Consider the following 18,834-nt stretch of genomic DNA (forward strand, 5'->3'; position numbering starts at 1 on the left):
AAAGGAAAAGGCTTACTATAGATTCTGTTTAAAAAGTTACCTAGCATAATAAAGGTTTATCATGTCTGAAAATACAATTGAAACACTAGCTACACACCTCTTTATCGTATTGACGTGCTTTAAATTCCTCATTGCAGGGATAAGGCAGAGGTAGTTAAGATCTAAAGAGTAAAGGAGCAGAAAACTATTGGTTCAGATTGTATCTGAAATGTGGATCACTCATAAAGATGGGGCCCAACACACACCATCCAAATGGGAATATTCCTGAAGTCAAGGGGTGTTGGAATGTAGAATATATTCATACCTCTGTCTAATAGCAAGCTGATGAATTGCACATAGGGTGCTTAGGCATTGCCTGTAACTCTAATTGACTCCTTTAAGGGCCACTGAAATTTTTGAGCTGTTGCTGCTCTCCTGTTGGAAACATCAGGTCTCGTATTGGTGAGAAGCAGTGGAAGACTCTTTGAGGCTCTCATAGTGTAGTGGGTTGTTTGTTTTTAAGTCTTTAAGTGCTGCTGGCATCCAAGTACGGACCTTTGTCCCAGCTGGAGCATGAGCAAAATGCACAATGGAGGGAGCAAAGGAGGTCTCCTCTTAGGACCTCAGTACCTGTGACTCCATAAACATTCACTTTTTAGGAATAGAAGTTGTGGTTATCTGGTCTCTCTCAAGATCAGGCTCTGGGGCAAGGGCTGTGAGGAGGGGGTGCCTATCCAAGCGGAAGCTGTAGGATTGCAATGACTTTCTTATTTCGGGGTTTTCACATTAAAACGCACACACCGTGCGATTTGTTACAGAATACAACCTACTACTTCATGACACCATCAAAACAGGCCTGACGTATTTTAACAATTTGATTCTGTTCTTTCACACTTCTCATTATTGCAAAAGCAGACACTACACGAGATGTTACAATCAAAAAGTGACCCACGCTGAAGTTAGACTCAAAATCAAAATTACTAACATGCACATTAAAGGATAAATGTATATGCTTTTAAATTAACTTGAATGTAGCTGGATATAATCACATGGTTATCTTAAATATATGGTTATTTATATTATTCTGTGTGTGGGGTGATCATCCCTGTTCAAGGTCCTATAGATTACTGCATTAAGAGAAAAGTTGAACACTTATTGTGCATGTAGAAATATGGGTTCCATGTCTGCCTCCAGAGTGAATTTATTTAATTTGGATTCCCCAACCCTTCAGCTGCCAGCCTAGGAAACTTGTGGCATATCAGCTACTGTCAGTGATATATATGCAGTGAGGTGCAGAAGCACGTCACTCCAGCTGCAGCTCCCAGAGGCAGCGTACCTGACAGCAACTCCTGGAGGCATTGTGCCCCTATCAAGGTCTAGGCCAGAATAGCCCCTGCTTACACCCTTTCGCAGGGTGCAACTGTGATTCCTCTGCCCAACTGCACTGGCTGGTGCATGCGGAGCCATGCCATTGTCCTATCTTTGACCCTCACCATTATCACTGCTAGGCTCAGATTGCAGGGGAACAAAGGGTGCTGAGAAGATTTTTTTACACCCTGGGTGCCCTTACACAAGGGTAGTCACGATGTAGCTGAAATTTAGAACACAACTTGAGTTTCAATACCTTCTGCATCTTTCTTGTGCCCCACGATGGTGAAAGGTTCTACAGCCCCACTCCACTCTGGGCTACACCAAGAGCGCAGAACTCGGCCTGGAACTTCGTTAGCAGTTTTTGTCTGAGCTGGAATAGGACATAGCTTGTTCTGCTGTAGTTGTGTTGACTCTGTAGGGCTAACAGGAGTGAAACCAAACGCTTGCTGTAGACATTAAAGCAAGTAGATCTAACTCTCAATATGTGCAAGGAGCAGATCTGGTGAGTGAGAAGCTGATGTCTTTCCTGCCATTCCTTCTAATAGAACCACATGTGCATGATTGGGATAGCGTCTTTCTGCTAGGTATGATTTGCTCTATCAGGCTGGTTTGGATGGATTATGCAATTGAACTATGTCCTTGCAGCACTAATACACTAACTGTAGATGCTGCATGAAACGGATGCAGATGCCTTTCAAGGATGAGTATTTTGGGGGCCGGGGAGAAGGGAAATCCAGACAGCCAGTTTCTTACATTAGCTCGTTATAAATCATAACTATGGAAAGGGGCCTATTGACGAATCCTCACGTTCTCTAAGATCCACAGCTTGTTTGTTCAGTCATAGTTAAGGCAACGGGAAGAGGGCTATGTCATTTCAGCCACTTGGGACTGGTTTGCAGAAAACATAGCAGTCTGTGCTGGCTCCCATCCAGCATGCTGCTGGCTAAACATGTCTCTCCGCTTCTCTCTCTACTCTCAGCTGATTGACCAGAATCCTGTTCAGCCAGTTTTTCAATCTGGCATTCAAACACTCTCTTCTCTCCTCCCTCCCTCCCTCTCCTCTAAGAAAGTCTTGGCTTCAGAGAGGTTAAGTACAAAGCAGCTTGTTTGCCACAGAACTTTATTTTTGTTGAACTTTTATTTCAAAGTTTAACTACTAAATGATTTCCCCATGCATGAAATGATTTATTAAAGCACCACCAAAGTGGCTGGCCATGCACAATACACACTACAAAGATGCTCTCCATGCTCTGCGCAGCTTAAATCTCAAAAGACAAAGACTGGCTGTGAAAAAGCACTGAGAGACCCAGATGGTGATGTAATCGTAGTCTTTTTATAAGAGTGGGGTGCTGGAACACTTTGTATAGAGGGGGTGTTGAGAGCCATTGAACCAAACTGTAAACCCTGTATATGATGGTAACTATTTCAAGCCAGGGGGTGCTGCCACACCCCCAGCATCCTTTGTTCTAACACCTATGGGTGTCAGCATGTTGCCAACAGACACTAGTGTTTGTGAGAACTCGAGGAAGAAGTGAGTTTCAAGGAGGGATTTTGACATGCAAGGCACATACCCTCTCAGCTAAAATGAGGGTGTGCCACCTCTATGGGGCATTGTGAAATAAAGTGTAAAGATGAGTGAGAGGAGATAGAGGTGAGGTGGTTTTCATTACTGAAGCCAGGGGCACGGGGAAAGTGGTAAGAGAAGCAGAAGTCAGCATTTTGACTGAAAGCCTGAATTTCTTGGCTTTTATTAACCATTTCTACATTGGTGTGCTCCACCTTCATCTGAAAAGACATTGGACTTGTCTAAAACTGTTTCCTGGGAGCCGTGTAGTTCCCTACATGAGTCTGTGGTAACAAGAGTTGGGACTGAGCTAAGCAGTTCATATTCAAACTTCCCAGACCTTGGTGCCTGTTGAGATTGTTATGGGTGGAGGAGGCTGGTGGGATAAGACTCTACTATAGTTGCTTAATGTCTTTATTAAATTAGTCTGTTAATCTGATAACTGCCAACTTTCCACGAGGCAATTTTTTAGCTGGTATATTATAAACCCCTGTTACAGTGGCGGGTTAAGAGTTAGTGGGGCCCCCTGCGCAGCTTCATTCCTCCGCCCCGCCCCTCCCCCCCCGCCCACACACACACAGACTCGGGACCCAGCGAAGAAAAAGAACATTCTTTTTTGTCTCCCCACTGTGTTTCATTCTTTTTTTTCTTCATCCTCTTCCTATATTATAAGTAATGAGAAGTAAATTAAAATAAAGTGAGGTACCTTGATTGGGGTAGAAGATTGGGTTGTAGGAGGGGGTGCAGGGGTCGGGCTCAGGGAGGGAGTTTGGGTGCTGGGTGTGGGCTCTGGGCTGGGGCAGGGGGTTGGGCTGTGGGGGGGGGTGCTGGGTGTGGGCTCTGGGCTGGGGCAGGGGGTTGGGCTGTGGGGGGGGTGAGGGGTGTGGGCTCTGGGCTGGGGCAGGGGGTTGGGCTGTGGGAGGGGGTGAGGGGTGTGGGCTCTGGGCTGGGGCAGGGGTTTGGGTGCGCAAGAGGTGAGGGGTCGGGCTCTGGAAGTAAGTTGGGTGTGGGAGCAGGCTCTGGGCTGGGGCAGGGGGTTGGGGTATGGGATGGGGACAGGGGGTGGCACTTACCTCGGGTGGTGCGGCTCCCAAAGTGACCGGCATGCCCTTTTCCCTGCCCCTCCCACCCCCCCCCCCGGCAGCGGCTCCCAGGTGGGGGGTGCCAGGGGGTCTCCAAGTGCCCCTGCCTGCAGGTGCTGCCCCTGCCTGCAGTTGCTGGCCAATGGGAGCTGCGAAGTCGGTGCTCAGGGTGGGGGCAGCGCGTGGAGAGACGACCCCTCCCAGGGGCCGCAGGGACATGCTGGCCGCTTCTGGGATCGATGTGGCGCGGGAAGGGGAGGCAGAGCGGGCAGAGAGCCGGCTTAGCCCTGCTGCTGGCACATCTCTACATGCCTCTTGGGGGGGGGCCAGCGGGTCTCTGTGTGCTGCCCGGAGCTGCCTCCCCCTCACCAGGGGCACGCAGAGATGTGCCAGCAGCCGGCAGCTTCCGGTAGTGGTGTGGGGCCACTGGCCACGGCATGCAGGCAGCCGGCCGGGTCTCGGGCAGATTGTTAGATGAGATTTGTCCTGCATTTGTCCCCCCTGTCTTGGGCCACCACATGGTTTGTTTCATGGTAAATCTGCTCCTGCTCTGTTAATTAGGATGGGTGATTTTATCAACCTATCTCTAGCATTAGATGTGGGTGCTGCTACACTAAATTTCATTGTTAATGTTTTTAAAGATGTAGTGTAAACACCCTATGATCGTTTTAGAAAAACAACCCTCCATGGACTTGGTTCGACCCATTTTGCAAATACTCCCTCCCTTATCCCCTCTGCTCATCTAGTATTGGGCTCATCTGTCACTCTATATAACCACTCCTCGTTCTTAGTCAGTCGGAGACCCTTCTTCTTTAAGGCTCCTGCCACACGAAATCGCTGTCTTGCATCTGTCTCCTTCACCAACTCTCCATTAAATTTAAAACATCTCCTGCTTGCACTCCTTTTGCATGGACTCTGTGCCTCTTCAGAAGCATCAGGCACAAAGCTCACTGTTGGCTTCCTTTCCATGAGAATCTGTAGTTAAACCCTACAGCTATTTCTAGTCTTTTCCCTCCCCCCCCGCCCCATCCTACCAGGGTAACCAGATGTCCTGATTTTATAGGGACAGTCCCGATTTTTGGGTCTTTTTCTTATATAGGCTCTTATGACTCCACCACCCCCTTCCCGATTTTTCACACTTACTGTCTGGTCACCCTACTCCCTCCCCCCCTTTTTTTTTTTTGGTGGCAAATATTTGTTCTCCTTTATTGTATCTATCATAGACAATAGTTACAGCAAAACTGTAAGGCGCTGCATCTAATGAAAAAACAGACAACTCCCCCAGTTTCCGTCTTTACAGGGAGGCTCTTTGCTACTGGGCTGTGGATGTAGCAGTCTCCAAAGCTGCACCTCTGAGGGGCTTCCACCCCTCTGGAATGTGCTTGTCTTGCTGGTGTTTATATTGCAGTTGAGGTATTTTTGAGCACTCTTAGATCTTAATCTCTGGGTTTTATGCAGTGGCTGAAAGTCTTCCTCAAACAATAACCTCCTGTGTTGTTTCATGTTCTTCAGACCTTTGACTCTCATCTGCTCTGAACACAAATTCTTAAACTGCAGGCTAAATATTTTAGAAGAAGACCATCCTTCTGAGCCCATAGTGGATCGAGCTGGTTAATTTTTTGTGCGTGTATGAGAGTAGACAGAGGGACTATTGTGGAAACTTCAAAACAAAATATTTTGTTTTTGAAATTTTACAATGAAAAATCTTAAAAATGTAAAACAAAATTTTCAAAATTACTTACTTTCTCTCACTTCTTGTGGTTATGATTGTTTTTGTTGTGGGAGATTTATTTCTATTTTGTTCCTGTGAAGAAAGAAATAGTGACGGGTGTGTGTGGAAATGTTCTCTCCCTTTCACATTTTTTCAAATATGAAAATTGACAGAAAGTAACATTTTCCACCTTCCACCCCACCCTCCAAAAAACCTGGAAAAGTGTGTGTGGAGAAAAGCAACACTTACCTTTTTTACACTGGAAAAAGAATGACTAATACTCTTTTCCCATGGGGGTGGGGTGCAAAGGGGAAAAAGTGGAAAAAAATCTAATAGTATCTTTCCCAAACTTACCTTCTCTTCCTTCTTCCTCCTTTTTACACTACAAAAGTGTGCGGGGGGGGGGGAGGGAGAGTGTGATTTTTAAGACTGGAAAGTGAAAAAAGAACATTGTACTCCATTTTCCTTTTTCTTTTTCTTTTCCTTGGAGGGGAAGAGGGACTAATTCTTTGAGAGATGGGAGAACCGTCTTACTGTTTTTTAAAAAAAAAAATTTTTTTTCAAAAGAAATTGGAAATTGTTTTTCAAAATAATTTTTTCCCTGTTATCGAATGAAAGTTTTTCGGTGGAAAAACTGCTTGGCCAACTTTTTTTTTCTTTTTAATGAAAAATGTTTCATTTGAAAAAAATTAAACCTGCTTTTGTAACGTAACCTGTTAACTGGTTAACCTTTTGTTGATTTGATTGCTTTAATGGATAGTGAGACTGTGCCAGTAGTGCAAAATTTGACAGAACCATCATAAGATTTTGGTTCATCTCTTTCTTGGTGTAAATTTCATTCAGCCCTACCTGAACGTGGAATTCTACTGAACCCCCTACTCTACAGTGAGTATTAGGAGAGGGGGCAGGGCAGAGCAGAATTTTTTAGAAACTACAGGCATGCAATTCCTTGTACAAAATGTGTGCAAATTATGCACACAATTTGCTTGTGCAGTTACCATCGTGGCAAGCAAAATGAGCTCAGTACATGCATTTTCACAGGACCATGTCTTCCTGTGTGTGTGTGTGTGCGCAACACCTAACAAAATGGGACCCTGATCTTTACTTGGGCCTTTGGGCACTGCAATTCAAAAATCAAAGAACTTGTGCAAAATTGTGGTACTAAGAGATGCAGTTGTACATGTAAAATGTCTGAAATTCTGGCCCTAAAACCTTTAAGCTACAGTTTCCAAGGGTTGCAATGCTTAAGATAGATATGTGCCGGGTGGGAATGAAAACCTGAGTATTGATGCTGAATAGCCTTTGCATAGAGTGGCATGAAGATACATGCCTCAAAACAATTGTGACAGTTCATGAAACAATTATGTTTATTAACTTGAGTAGGTTTCACAGGCTGAGATTCTGTGCAGTTCGCTACACAGAATCTTTCTTACTAAGCAGATCAGTTCATATTTTGGGAGGGGATTCATATTAGTCTTGAAACACAGAGTTTGTCTTCTCAAGACTATATGATATGTGTATGTGCCTTCTGTGCTACTCTAGCTCTCCACAGTAGCTTCTGCCCCAATGAACTCTTACCCCTGGATCTCATTCTGTAGTCACAGAATGAATCAAATGTTCTTTGTGCCATGCTACACACCTATAAAACAAACTGTAGAAGAGTACAGCATCTCCAGTCGTATGTGTTTGTTAAAGGAGGAAGTTTATCGTTTTGCTCGATTCAGTGGTATGCGTGCATGAAAGGTGAAAGGTGATTTGAGGTTACTACTGTGCCAGCTATCTTGCTGGAGTAGCAATTTTAGGTCAAAGATGGAAACTTGTACTTTTTTGGCATGAGAACCAAATCCCCTTCAGACTCCTGCCCCACCGCAGTTGGATTGGTGTGATTTTTGTTTTGTTTTAATGAAAGGAATAAAAGAGTCAATTCTGAGTTCCCAGCTGCCATCGCCACATGGTGCCTAGATACTATAGTGATGAGCACAAATGCATCCTGGATGAGAGAAGTGCTAGGAGGGAGAAAAGCATCATTAGTGACCTGGCTGCTATGCTAGGAACCTGCCATTTTACAGTTTGTGGGCATGTGGAAGTACTTAATCTTCTTCCTTTGCCTCTAATGATCCATCTGTGCAAAAGAGCCTTGGACAGGGCCGAATACTGGAATCTTGAGTCTGCTGGAGAGTAGGGGGAACTGAGAGGAGACTGGGAGCGGGGCAGGCCTACCCGCCTATAGCTCCTGTAGGGGGAAGGAAATAAGAGAAAGGAATGTTTGCAGACTTGTCTCCTTCCTTCCTCCCAGGATGCAGCACACTCTAGTTATTACTAGAGGCTTCCACAAACTCCTCTTCCTGTGTCCCTCCCATTCCTTCCCCAGAGGAGATGTGTGAATTAGGAGAGGTCCTCTGCAGGCAGTGTGACTTGTTGGTGAAGTGCGCAGCTCTGGGGCAGAGGAAGCATATGAAAGCCAGTGTGGGAGATGAAAAGCTTTCCCTGTGGCTGACTCATACCAGTTAGGGTTACCATACATCTGGGTTTTCCAGGATATTGCCTCTCTCTTGAGCCTCCATCTTCTGTTCGGGTGGATTTTTCAAATAACAGGAAATGTCCAGGGTTTTTGCAGAGCAAAGGCTGCAGCTCCAGAAATAGCCCCGATTGGTCGGCTTCCTGATTGTTCCCTCCCCTGCATTGGCAGCTGGATTGGTCCATTCACCTGCAGCTACAACTGCAGGCTCCCAGCCCTGGGGAGCGGGTCCCACAGGAAAGAGCTGATTGACAGCTGTCGCTGTGTTCTGGGCTTGCGCCAGCTGCCCTACCCCTGTGACAGTGAGTGACACCGCCCCACACCTCCAGTGAGTAACCCCACCGCAGGTACCCTCTTTTCCTCCCCCAACTGTACCTCCCCTTCAACTTCCCATTCCCCACAGTGTCCTCTTTTGGGGAACCTGAAATATTGTAACCCTATTACCCCTTCCTTCGACAAGGCTCAGTGGCTCTGACTTTGTCCTGTGCTGGGCACTCAGAGGAGAAGTGCATCTCTCTCTCTTTTCAGGCAGAGTCTCTTGGTATAACATATCCCAACATACAGACCAAAATTCAGCCCTGACATAAGTTGGTGGAACGCTCATTCAGGCTGATGGATGTTGCACCCATCCAAACCAGCACCGTACCTGAACCTCTAGTTTGTGCACAGAAGTAGCCCTTGTGTTAATCTCTAACACCTTTATATTAACAACCTGTCTCCTTCTCCAAGTTCACTTTCAATGTTGTCTGCAAAGCTCACCTGACTCTAATTAAAACATTAAAAAAAAAAACTTTATTACCAAAAATTAGGCCTAATGAGGTTGCTACAAAAAGTACTCCACCTTAACCACCCATATCCTCTGGCCTTGTCTCTCCTTGTTACGTCTTACAGCCTGATACTGCAACACTTGCTCAAAAAGTTAGTCTCATGTGACTAATTGCTTGTGTGATAGCTGCAGAATCGAGCCTTTAAGCTGTAATGTCTGAAGAGCAGAGATGGTTTGTGGCTCTATATAGTACCATGTATGCCTGCCTAAATGAATAGGTGAAGCCATAGTGCAAAGATAACCACTATTCTACAAAATGACAGGTTTCAGAGTAACAGCCGTGTTAGTCTGTATTCGCAAAAAGAAAGGGAGTACTTGTGGCACCTTAGAGACTAACCAACTTATTTGAGCATAAGCTTTCGTGAGCTACATACTGTATGCATCCGATGAAGTGAGCTGTAGCTCACGAAAGCTTATGCTCAAATAAATTGGTTAGTCTCTAAGGTGCCACAAGTACTCCTTTTGTATTCCACAAAACAAACTGCAAGGAAAAGCCATTACTGAGAGAGACGTGTGGATGCTAAATCATGCTATTAATTATTGCTTTGTTTGTGGTACAATGCCTACATTCTTGCAGGGAGGGGGTTGCATCAGGGGGAAATTTAAACTAATTATGTTTGTCCCCTTGAAAGTTATCTGTGTTTATCAAATCAGTAAATAGCTTGTTAGTTATGGTAATACCTATATCAGGGCCTCTAGCACTGATATAGATTGATCTGAAGGATAGAATTTTATGTACAAGGATGGAAAATAACATTTAACAATCCAGAAATTAGGGGGAAATAATCCTTTTCCTAGTGAAGATCAACACTGTGAGAAGCCTGAAAAGATGGGATAGCTTTGTGTTAATGTTTACTGTACCATATCTCTGACTAACATTCTTTTGCCTTTGCATAGACTCTTACAAATTCATTACTCAAGACATCAGACCTCAATTTGTTTGGTTTTGATTAGCATGTGATTGTTAAAATACCAATAAACCCTAAAGAGTAACGTCCTAGCTCTTCATGTTTTTTTTCGATTAAGCTTAAAAACAAAATAAAACTTGGGTCCAATTTAATTCTAGAAGTGGTATTGCAAAATCAGTGTTATGCTTGATCTAATATTCTCTTACTTTTAACAGAAAATTGATAGTAAGGAGTCCAAATGTTTGAACCTTACTGTTACAATTACAGCAGCTTCCAACAATTTAAACTTTGCTGAAATGCCCACTTTCTGGTTTTGAGGGGGGCGGGGGTGTCCTTGTGGTATAAATCTCTGTCCTGTAATTGCCTAATGGCTGTCTGTCTGCCCTTCAGATAACGGGAGCCACATTTTCTTCTATCAGTTGTGATCTTTCAAAGATTATCATTGTGTTTAATTTCCTTTTTATCTTTGGAAATATATTTGGTACATAAAATGGTAAAGCAGTAGGATGGACTGACAAGCTTGAACCATCAATAAAAATGAACTTTACCACTTTATTTTTAGTTTAGCCAGCTCGTCTCCAGTGATTTGAAGTTATTGGGAAGAAGTTCTTATACACTCTGCACAGATGGCCAGTTGCTCATTCGGCAGGTCCTCCACCCAGAAGCATCCAAAAAGGTATGAGATCAGAGCTTGGTGTGGAAGAAAGGCAGTACTCTATTTCAAATCAACAAAGAAAATATCCTGTATATTACTCATACACCTGAGACACATAATCCTACTCTGGGAAGTAAGCTGTCTCAGTAATATTTATTGGTGGCCCCTGTAGCTAACAAAATAGAGGCGTTGATTGACTCTGGGAAGAGTCTGCTTCTTGGCTGGGAGGAAGGTGGCTACAATAATGGGGCACCAAAGGTGTGGAGTGTAAAGCAGAAAAAATATGGAAAGGCAGTAGATTAAAAGGACTCTTCATCCCTTCTACCTATTTCTGTCTCCCTCCTCCAAAAATACTGGAGACAGAACAACTGCTTCTACCAGATCGAGGTATGGGTCTCACTCCGTTGTGAGGTTCCTTCCCTCCCCGCTCCCCAACGTATTTTTGCATCATCTTCAAACATTATTAAAACCTCTTTACAACCCTCAGATCCAATAGGGTTCTCATGACTTCTCTTAATGATTCGATCCTAACAAAGGTGAGTGCTATTTTGCTTGGATTAAAATCAAACTTCATAAAGCACTAGGAGAGAGAGACTGCTGAAATAGACCTGGATTACCACCTGTCCACTTAGCTTGTTTATTTGTAGGAAGGAAGGAATAATGTTTAATGTAGCACTTATTTCCAGAATCTGTTATAATTCTATATTGGACGAAGTGATTGGAAAGTATTTTCTATACTATTACAATTTTCCTTTTTCTTTTTTAAAATATATTTTTTTTAATGTTTCAACCTGTGGTGCTTACCTTTAGGAGTCCTCTTGCTTTTGGCAAGAGCGCAGAAGAAAAAGATACAATATTCTAAATGGGAACCTTAATATAACACCACCACTCAGTTTTTAAAACTAGTAACTGTTTTGCATGGACTTACATCTGGGAAGCTGTCCTGATTTGCTACTGTAGGAGTGTATATCCTTGCAGTCAGTGACACCAAGTATTAGAAGTTGGTGATAAGAGAACTAAATTGGTTGGTCTTGGTCAAATGAGTGACATGCAGCTCTGTAGTCAGAAAGGGAAAGAGTAGATATGGCATAAAATAAAAATGTGTGAGATAGATAGATAGATATAGATATAACAAACTGTAACTGTGGCCAGGTAAGATCCTTGTTCCACCCCAAAAACACCTAATTGTCCTTTACTGGGATGTGGCATTCATAATGTTAATTCATTTTCTCCCTTTCTTCTTTGTAGAACTTCCTGCTATCAGACTGCTTTTATTCATTTTATGATCTACGCAAAGAGTTTCACACATGCTACCCCAATTCAGCCCCCGTGAAGGATCAAACTATCAAATCCATGGCAGAGTGTATCCTTTTGATGTCACTTCTAAACCATAATTCTCTGTGCAATTGTTTATAGTTTTCATCCCAGTAAATTAATTGAGAAGCTGGTTTTAAAAATTAATCTCTGCATAGAGCTGAAGGAGTTTTTAACATAACGCTGAAGATAGTGTTGCATTCTTCAGCTGTTAACATCTTTTTTGCACATTTAGTCTTCTGTCTAGTAATGAAATTTAGCATGGGTTCAGTACGTGCTTAGGGTTTTTTAATTCTTTGAGATATTGACACAAACTTTGCCTTATAAGAAAATGCTTGTCTAGCACTTGAGTAAAATGATGTTCTCTAGAATTGCGCACCTGAAGCTACATCCAACTGCATAAGTGCTTGCAGTTAGTTATAGTTCTGAGTGTCTGACCCAGAGGGGGGCTAATGTAAAAAAAACGTTGCTCCCAGGGAGGAATTTTGTGGGTCCAGATGAATACAGCAAAAGATCAGGTGTGTTTACCAGGGATAGTAGGAACGACTCCCGCTTTTGTAAACTCTTAGGCTGAGATGATGTCAGCTATCAGTAGTTTTCAGAATGTTGACCAGTAAAGTGAATATTAACCAGTTTAAGAGCAGAGTGACACACATGCAGTGGTCACATGTCGCTGTTAAAGTTGATCCAATTGGATTGTCAGTTTTGTGTTGACAATAGCAAAGCCTTATAACTTGTTGACAAATGATTGTGAAATCCTTTTTATTTTCTTTGACTTGCTGTATAGATATAGGCTTAGAGACAGATGAAACAGAGGAGGACTTTGGTGTATGGCAAGTGAAAACCATGGTGGCTATTATTTTCAGCATGCTTTCTGAAACCTGCAGTAAGTGGGATATTTGTATGGGATGCTCTTGCATAGAGGCAAAATATCTTAATAAATTGTCAAGGGCATTTTCATTGCTGCTGAAATAGCTGTTCGGGATTATATTTTAACTTAATCTCTTATTAGTTACAGATTGCAGATTTACTGACTCTGAAACTGTGAAATACAAGTATGAAACAGGTCCCTGGTAAGTGCCTTTGTTGCAGCAGTTTTTAGCTGGTGTGGGTTTTAGCTACACTAGGAACACTTTGCAAACATTTTCCATCATTGCTCACTGGGAAGTCCCAGTGTAAACAGGGTGCCACTGGTATCTTAAGCACTGTCATCTAGCCCTACTCTGAGTATGTGCAATTGTTATAGTACATAAAATGCTGGTGGTCCATATACGCTAGTGATGGACTAGACTAACATCAGTGGAGCTGAAACCATTTAGTCAGTAGAAGATAAGTATTTAGAAACTTTCTCTAGCATGGACAGGGATAGTATCTTGGTACACACTAAACCAGTATAACCTCTCATGCTGTATACCATTTTCTTTCTTTCTTTCAATACAGAGGGATGGTAAAAGGGAGCAATTGTACTGTACACTGTATTGCAAACTGTCTTACAAACTGCAGTTGAAGCTAATGTAAGGAACAGAAGATAATTTGAGGGATTCTGGGAGCTTGGTAGAAGGGAGCCTTTGCACTCTTATGGCAAAAAGAGTGAGAGAGCTACGTGATATGTAAATGCTGATTACTTGCTGTCCAGTCAGAGCCTATTTAGAAGTCTCCTATAGATCCTCTGACCTCTGTGGATTGCTACTTTCACTCAAACTTTTAAACAAAAGTTGTTGATTAGTTCTGACATAAATTGCACCGTGGCTCTTTCTCACTTTTGTTGCTGGTATCCCTAGCAATGTGCATTTAGGTTCATATAACGCCCTATTGTGTGGTGTACTGTGTATATTAATGAGTAGGCATTCAGCATCTGGTGTGGAAAATTCACAGGGGACCAAGGAATTATTTCTCTCTCTCTCTCTCTGCTGGAATTTTCCAATCACTATCAAGTTATAGAAAGGAAGAGACGGGAAGGTATGGGGTAAGGAAAACCTATCCCCTTCCAATCAAAAGTGGCAATTAGGATGAGATTGCCCTTTGTAACTGTACCATGAAATGTCTCAAGTTATATTGGATACCATTCTCTTTGCCAGGAGATTTTCACTCTATAGCTCGACAAACTGTTCCTAAATTAATGTAATTCCTTCATTTTCCTCTAAGAGGAGTTAAGCTTTTGTCTCTTTGTGCTATTCTAAATTGTGGCTTGGGGGGAGAAGAGAGGGAGATCTAAAATGTGTTTTGCTTTTGAAAGAAATTGCAGTAACCAGGAGTTCTGCTGTCTAAAACCTGTTTGATCAAACTTCTTATTAGTGATGGTGTGCAAACCATCTTCCAATGGATTGTTGACACTAAATCATCTCTAATAATCCCATGAATCTAATTCAATTCCCTGTGGACTTGTTACTGTGCATTCTAGCCATTGAAAACAAAAACAAAACACCTTTTTGGGTGATGGGATGGCCTCACAGCATATCTCAGGGTAGTATATAGGTATTATTCATAGTAGTTTGCTTCTCATTTCAGTCAAGAAAGGGAATGATTAGAAAAATCCCAACCGCAAATATCCCAGTGGTATTAAGACATTCTTTGTGGTCCATGTGCTGAATTGGTACTTACAATGAAATTTGGTAGTAATAGTGTTGTAGAAAACTTGGATTAATTACCCTGAATTTTCCTATTTTCTCTTTTTCTGCAGTAGTAAATCTGAAGCAGTAGACAGCGAAACAGTAATACGTGCTAGAGGTTTGCCTTGGCAGTCTTCAGATCAAGATATTGCCCGTTTTTTCAAAGGACTCAATATTGCCAAGTAAGAGTGCTAGATCTGGTCTAATTCTGTGTTACTTTGTTTTTATCATCAGTCTTTATTTTGTAAAGTAAGTCCTAGCCTTGTGTGGTCTTCCTCATCTGGGCAGTTCACAAAATTCAGGAAAGGTTTCAACAAAAGATTTTGCCCTACCTTTACTAATTTATTCTTTCTAGTGAGCACTAATGAGTACAACTTGGAGCTATTACCAGCCATCACGTTAGGCAAGACACAATCCCCCTGTATCTGGTTTTGTCATTGATGAAATAGATTATTTCTCACACAGGACTTGTGGTAGAGTGAGGAACTGATCTAGGTTTCCTGACTCCCATTCTTAGGGTTTAGCCTTTAACAAAAATACCCATCTTCACCCTCCTCACAAGACTATGAAGCAAACAAAGCATTTCTTGAACAAGTAAATGAAGAAGAGAGACTTCTTTCATTAGAATATGCACCACAAATTCACTTGTTGCTATCGCTGCGGGTACAAGCTCCGAGTGCAGTAGTCAGGATTCAGTCAAAGATTAATATGAGCTATTAGGAAAGAATTAATTTGGGACTAATGTTTCAGGATTCTAGTCTAGCTCTTAAGAAGAATAGGCTCGGAAGCTCACAAGTATTATTTGGAAGAAATGTCTGTATAATTCTAACGTGCAGATATGCTAATTTAGCATAGCTTCCAACTGATACAATCTAATTTACATATTTAGAGGTGAATATATATACTTCATTATGCAGGGGTACCAGCATATTTCCATTTGAAAAAGTGAGGGAAATTCCCAGACACATCACAGTAAGCTGGAGGAGGGAGTTAGTTGTAAATATATATCAGAAAGTGGAAAATTTTTGAGCAGTTTTATTAATGATGATAAAGACTAGAAAGCCAGAAGTGGTAAAATAAAGCAAAATTTAAGAAGGGGAAAAATTTGAAAAGTCTAGAAATGCAGAGCCAAGAAACCCAGAACAACCTTTCCTCTAGTTCTGCAGCACCTCCGTACTTTCGTTTTCCAGTTGGTATACTCTTACCTAGTTTGTAAGATGTGATTTTTCCATTAATAAGTTAACAAAGCTCTGAATAAGTTTTCCTAAAGATTTTGAAATCTTTTTACATTTGGGAAACCTATTCTATTTCTACAGCTTGAATACGAAAGGTAGTAAACCTACACTATTAGTTTGATACGTAGGTTTAATAGAGATTGAATGTGCAATTTAATGCACTGTGGCAGTCATTAGAATGCCCTACAGTACTGTACGTGAGATTTCTGTGTTAGGAGGCTTATACATAGATAACACAACTGTGTATTTAACGATATTTCTCTATTGAGAAGTACATGCCTTTGGGGAACAGTACAGAGTAATTGCCCCGATAAGTGTTTTTTTTGGTTTGTTTTTAATACATGAAGGGGGCCAAGTCAAGTTGATTTATAATGTTCTGGTTAGTTGTTCCTGGGCTATAGCTACAGGGATCAGAATTGAAGTTGTTTGGGTGTACTGTAACTCTATATTTATATACTATTCTCTAAACTTTGCAGGTTTATTTGTTTAACTTGACATTTTTTGGCTTTTTAACTTCCATATTCTTTCAAGGATTTTTCCTAAGTTACCACTATGAATTTACAATTCTAAATCCACCTTTTCAGTTCTTTGTGAATTTACTTCACTTTTTAACTGTACATCAAGCATGTGAAGTTTAAAATGCTTTCTGCCCGTGGGAAGCACTGTAAAGTATTGATGGCATGGTGTGGTAACACACTTGCCTCACTGATCTACCAAAGAAGTGTATTGTATAGCAGAGATGTATGTATGAATGATTTTTGGATCAATAAATGTTGTTGGTGGAAAAACTTTGAAAGTACAGGCTCTTTCTTAAAGCTTGGCCTCTGTATTTTCCTGCTGAATAAAAGAGTGGGGAATTATATCAATGATGTATTATAAGGCATTGATGATTCAAGCTTACCTTTTACTTTGGTCCTTGCTTTTTCAGAGGCGGTGTTGCCCTTTGCTTGAATGCTCAAGGAAGGCGAAATGGGGAAGCCCTCGTGCGATTTGTCAGCCCTGAACAGAGAGATTTGGCATTGGAAAGACATAAGCATCACATGGGTAGCAGATACATTGAGGTAAAGAACTACAACATGACAACATATCAGCACTACTATGCTGGGAATGCAGCCAGTTTTAAACTAGTGCAGATGGTTATTCCCCAGTGCAATACTGTGCTCTACAGACATATTACATAACTAGGGGGGAATTGTCTTTCATTAACTGTGGGTGGGATATTCAAAGGAGACGAAAGGAGTTAGGCACACAACTCCCATTGACCGTCGCTGGGAACTGAACCTCTGCCCTCACTAGTTGTTTCTGGAAATCCTATCCTTCATTTGAGGTTTAAAAGTTACTTTTGTTGGTTGTTTAAAGCTGGACACCTATAAAAAAATGAGACATTCTGAAGTTCTACAGAGCTCTGGAAAATGTTACTTTTCAATTTAGTACTGGCCATTGAACGTTTTTCTGTTTGTTTATATATAACCATTTTCTTGGTTTTAGGTTTACAAAGCAACTGGAGAAGAATTTTTAAAGATTGCTGGAGGTGAGTAATTTTAAGACCAAACCTATTTACTAAAGTGTAATGTTTACGTGGTCTGCTTCTACTCTTCAGGTGGGTGTGAACATCAAGGACTAACAAGGGGCTTTTTCCGTTTGCACTTCAGAAGTTCATAGGGTCAAATACCGGGTGCTTCCCAGCACAAGTAGACAGACACGCGTGAGCTCTGCCCGAGCTGTAGCAGCCCGGCCACAGAAGCTCAGGTGGCTGCTCAGGCCAAACACACAAGTACAGACCCACCCAAGCTCCGGGATTTGTAGTTGGGTGGCTAGCCTGTGCTGCCGCAGTGACACTGCTATTTTTAGTGTGCTAGCTTTAGCAGAGCTTGTGTGTGTGTGTGTGCATGTGTGTGTGTCTCTAGCTGTGCTGGGAAGCACCCTCCCAGTTGCTGTGTGGACATACCCCTATAATGAGTCCCTCCCTGTGGGGTTACAGACAGAACAGCCATGACTAATATGGTCCCAGCTGCTCACTCCCTGCGCTGTATACACACCCTGAGAGGGAGAAGAGAAGCCTCGGTTGTTTCTGCTGTGGGAGATTTCTTGTGTCTTGTATAAGCTCTTGGTTCTCGCTAATGCTAATAGAATTATTTGAAATACTTTCATACACATTTTGTTTTAAAATGTGGCACTTTTAAAAAATAGCATACCCAGGAGCATGAAGGCGGGGGGAAGGGAGAGAAGTCTCCAGGCTTGTCAGTTGTTTGTTGCTTTAATGCCAGCTACTAATCCTCCTGTCTCATTCTTTAATGGTTTCATGTTGCTCCCCAGCTCTAAGCAACCAGTCAATGTACTCAGGGGTAGCTTCACATCAAGAAGTGGTTACTGAGCAAGTCTCTGGTACCGTGGGCTGTACAGAACTGGTAGTTTATCAGGAGATGTCCTTGCAGTTTCCATCCACCTTGGTTTGCTAGGTCCATTTGTGCTGGTTCCTCATGGTTTCCAAACTAAATGGACACACTTTTATTTCCTGTCCTGCCAGGCACGTCCAATGAAGTAGCCCAGTTCTTGTCCAAGGAGAATCAAGTCATCATCCGGATGAGGGGCCTTCCTTTCACAGCCACTCTGGAGGATGTCTTGGGGTTCTTGGGGACTGAGTGTCCAGTCACAGGAGGGAAAGAGGGACTTCTCTTTGTCAAGTACCCAGATGGCAGACCCACGGGAGATGCATTTGTGTTGTTTTCCTGTGAAGAATATGCACAGAATGCACTTAAAAAGCACAAGGAGATCCTTGGAAAACGTTACATTGAACTCTTCAGGAGCACAGCAGCAGAAGTCCAGCAGGTTGTAACTACTGGCTATGAAACCCAGAAAACTTACCTTTTCCAGTCATCTTCTAATGTTACCCTGTACTTGTAAATACTGACCTTCATGTTAGGTCTTGCAAAAACAGTACAGTGGGAGCAGCTTTTCTATTACATAAATCAAATACCAAGAAAGATATTTTGATTGATTGCATAGTTTTCCACACTTCTGTTGCATTGATTTTTTTTTTTCCCCCTTTAACACTGCCTGTA

The 18,834-nt window shown here is 42.3% G+C and overlaps 1 protein-coding gene across 1 annotated transcript in view; it reads left to right on the forward strand.

Moving 5' to 3' along the window:
• The window catches only part of ESRP2 (epithelial splicing regulatory protein 2), a 62,651-nt gene that overhangs the window by 20,021 nt on the left and 23,796 nt on the right, over nt 1–18,834 (forward strand). The window contains exons 4-11 of the mRNA XM_074968585.1: nt 10,522–10,635; nt 11,863–11,977; nt 12,716–12,814; nt 12,941–13,001; nt 14,609–14,719; nt 16,701–16,833; nt 17,261–17,303; nt 18,300–18,601. Of these exons, the coding sequence (XP_074824686.1) occupies nt 10,522–10,635; nt 11,863–11,977; nt 12,716–12,814; nt 12,941–13,001; nt 14,609–14,719; nt 16,701–16,833; nt 17,261–17,303; nt 18,300–18,601 (978 nt within the window). The remainder of the gene's footprint in view (nt 1–10,521; nt 10,636–11,862; nt 11,978–12,715; nt 12,815–12,940; nt 13,002–14,608; nt 14,720–16,700; nt 16,834–17,260; nt 17,304–18,299; nt 18,602–18,834) is intronic.

Source organism: Natator depressus, chromosome 12, assembly GCF_965152275.1.
Source record: "Natator depressus isolate rNatDep1 chromosome 12, rNatDep2.hap1, whole genome shotgun sequence".
NCBI lineage: Eukaryota > Metazoa > Chordata > Testudines > Cheloniidae > Natator > Natator depressus.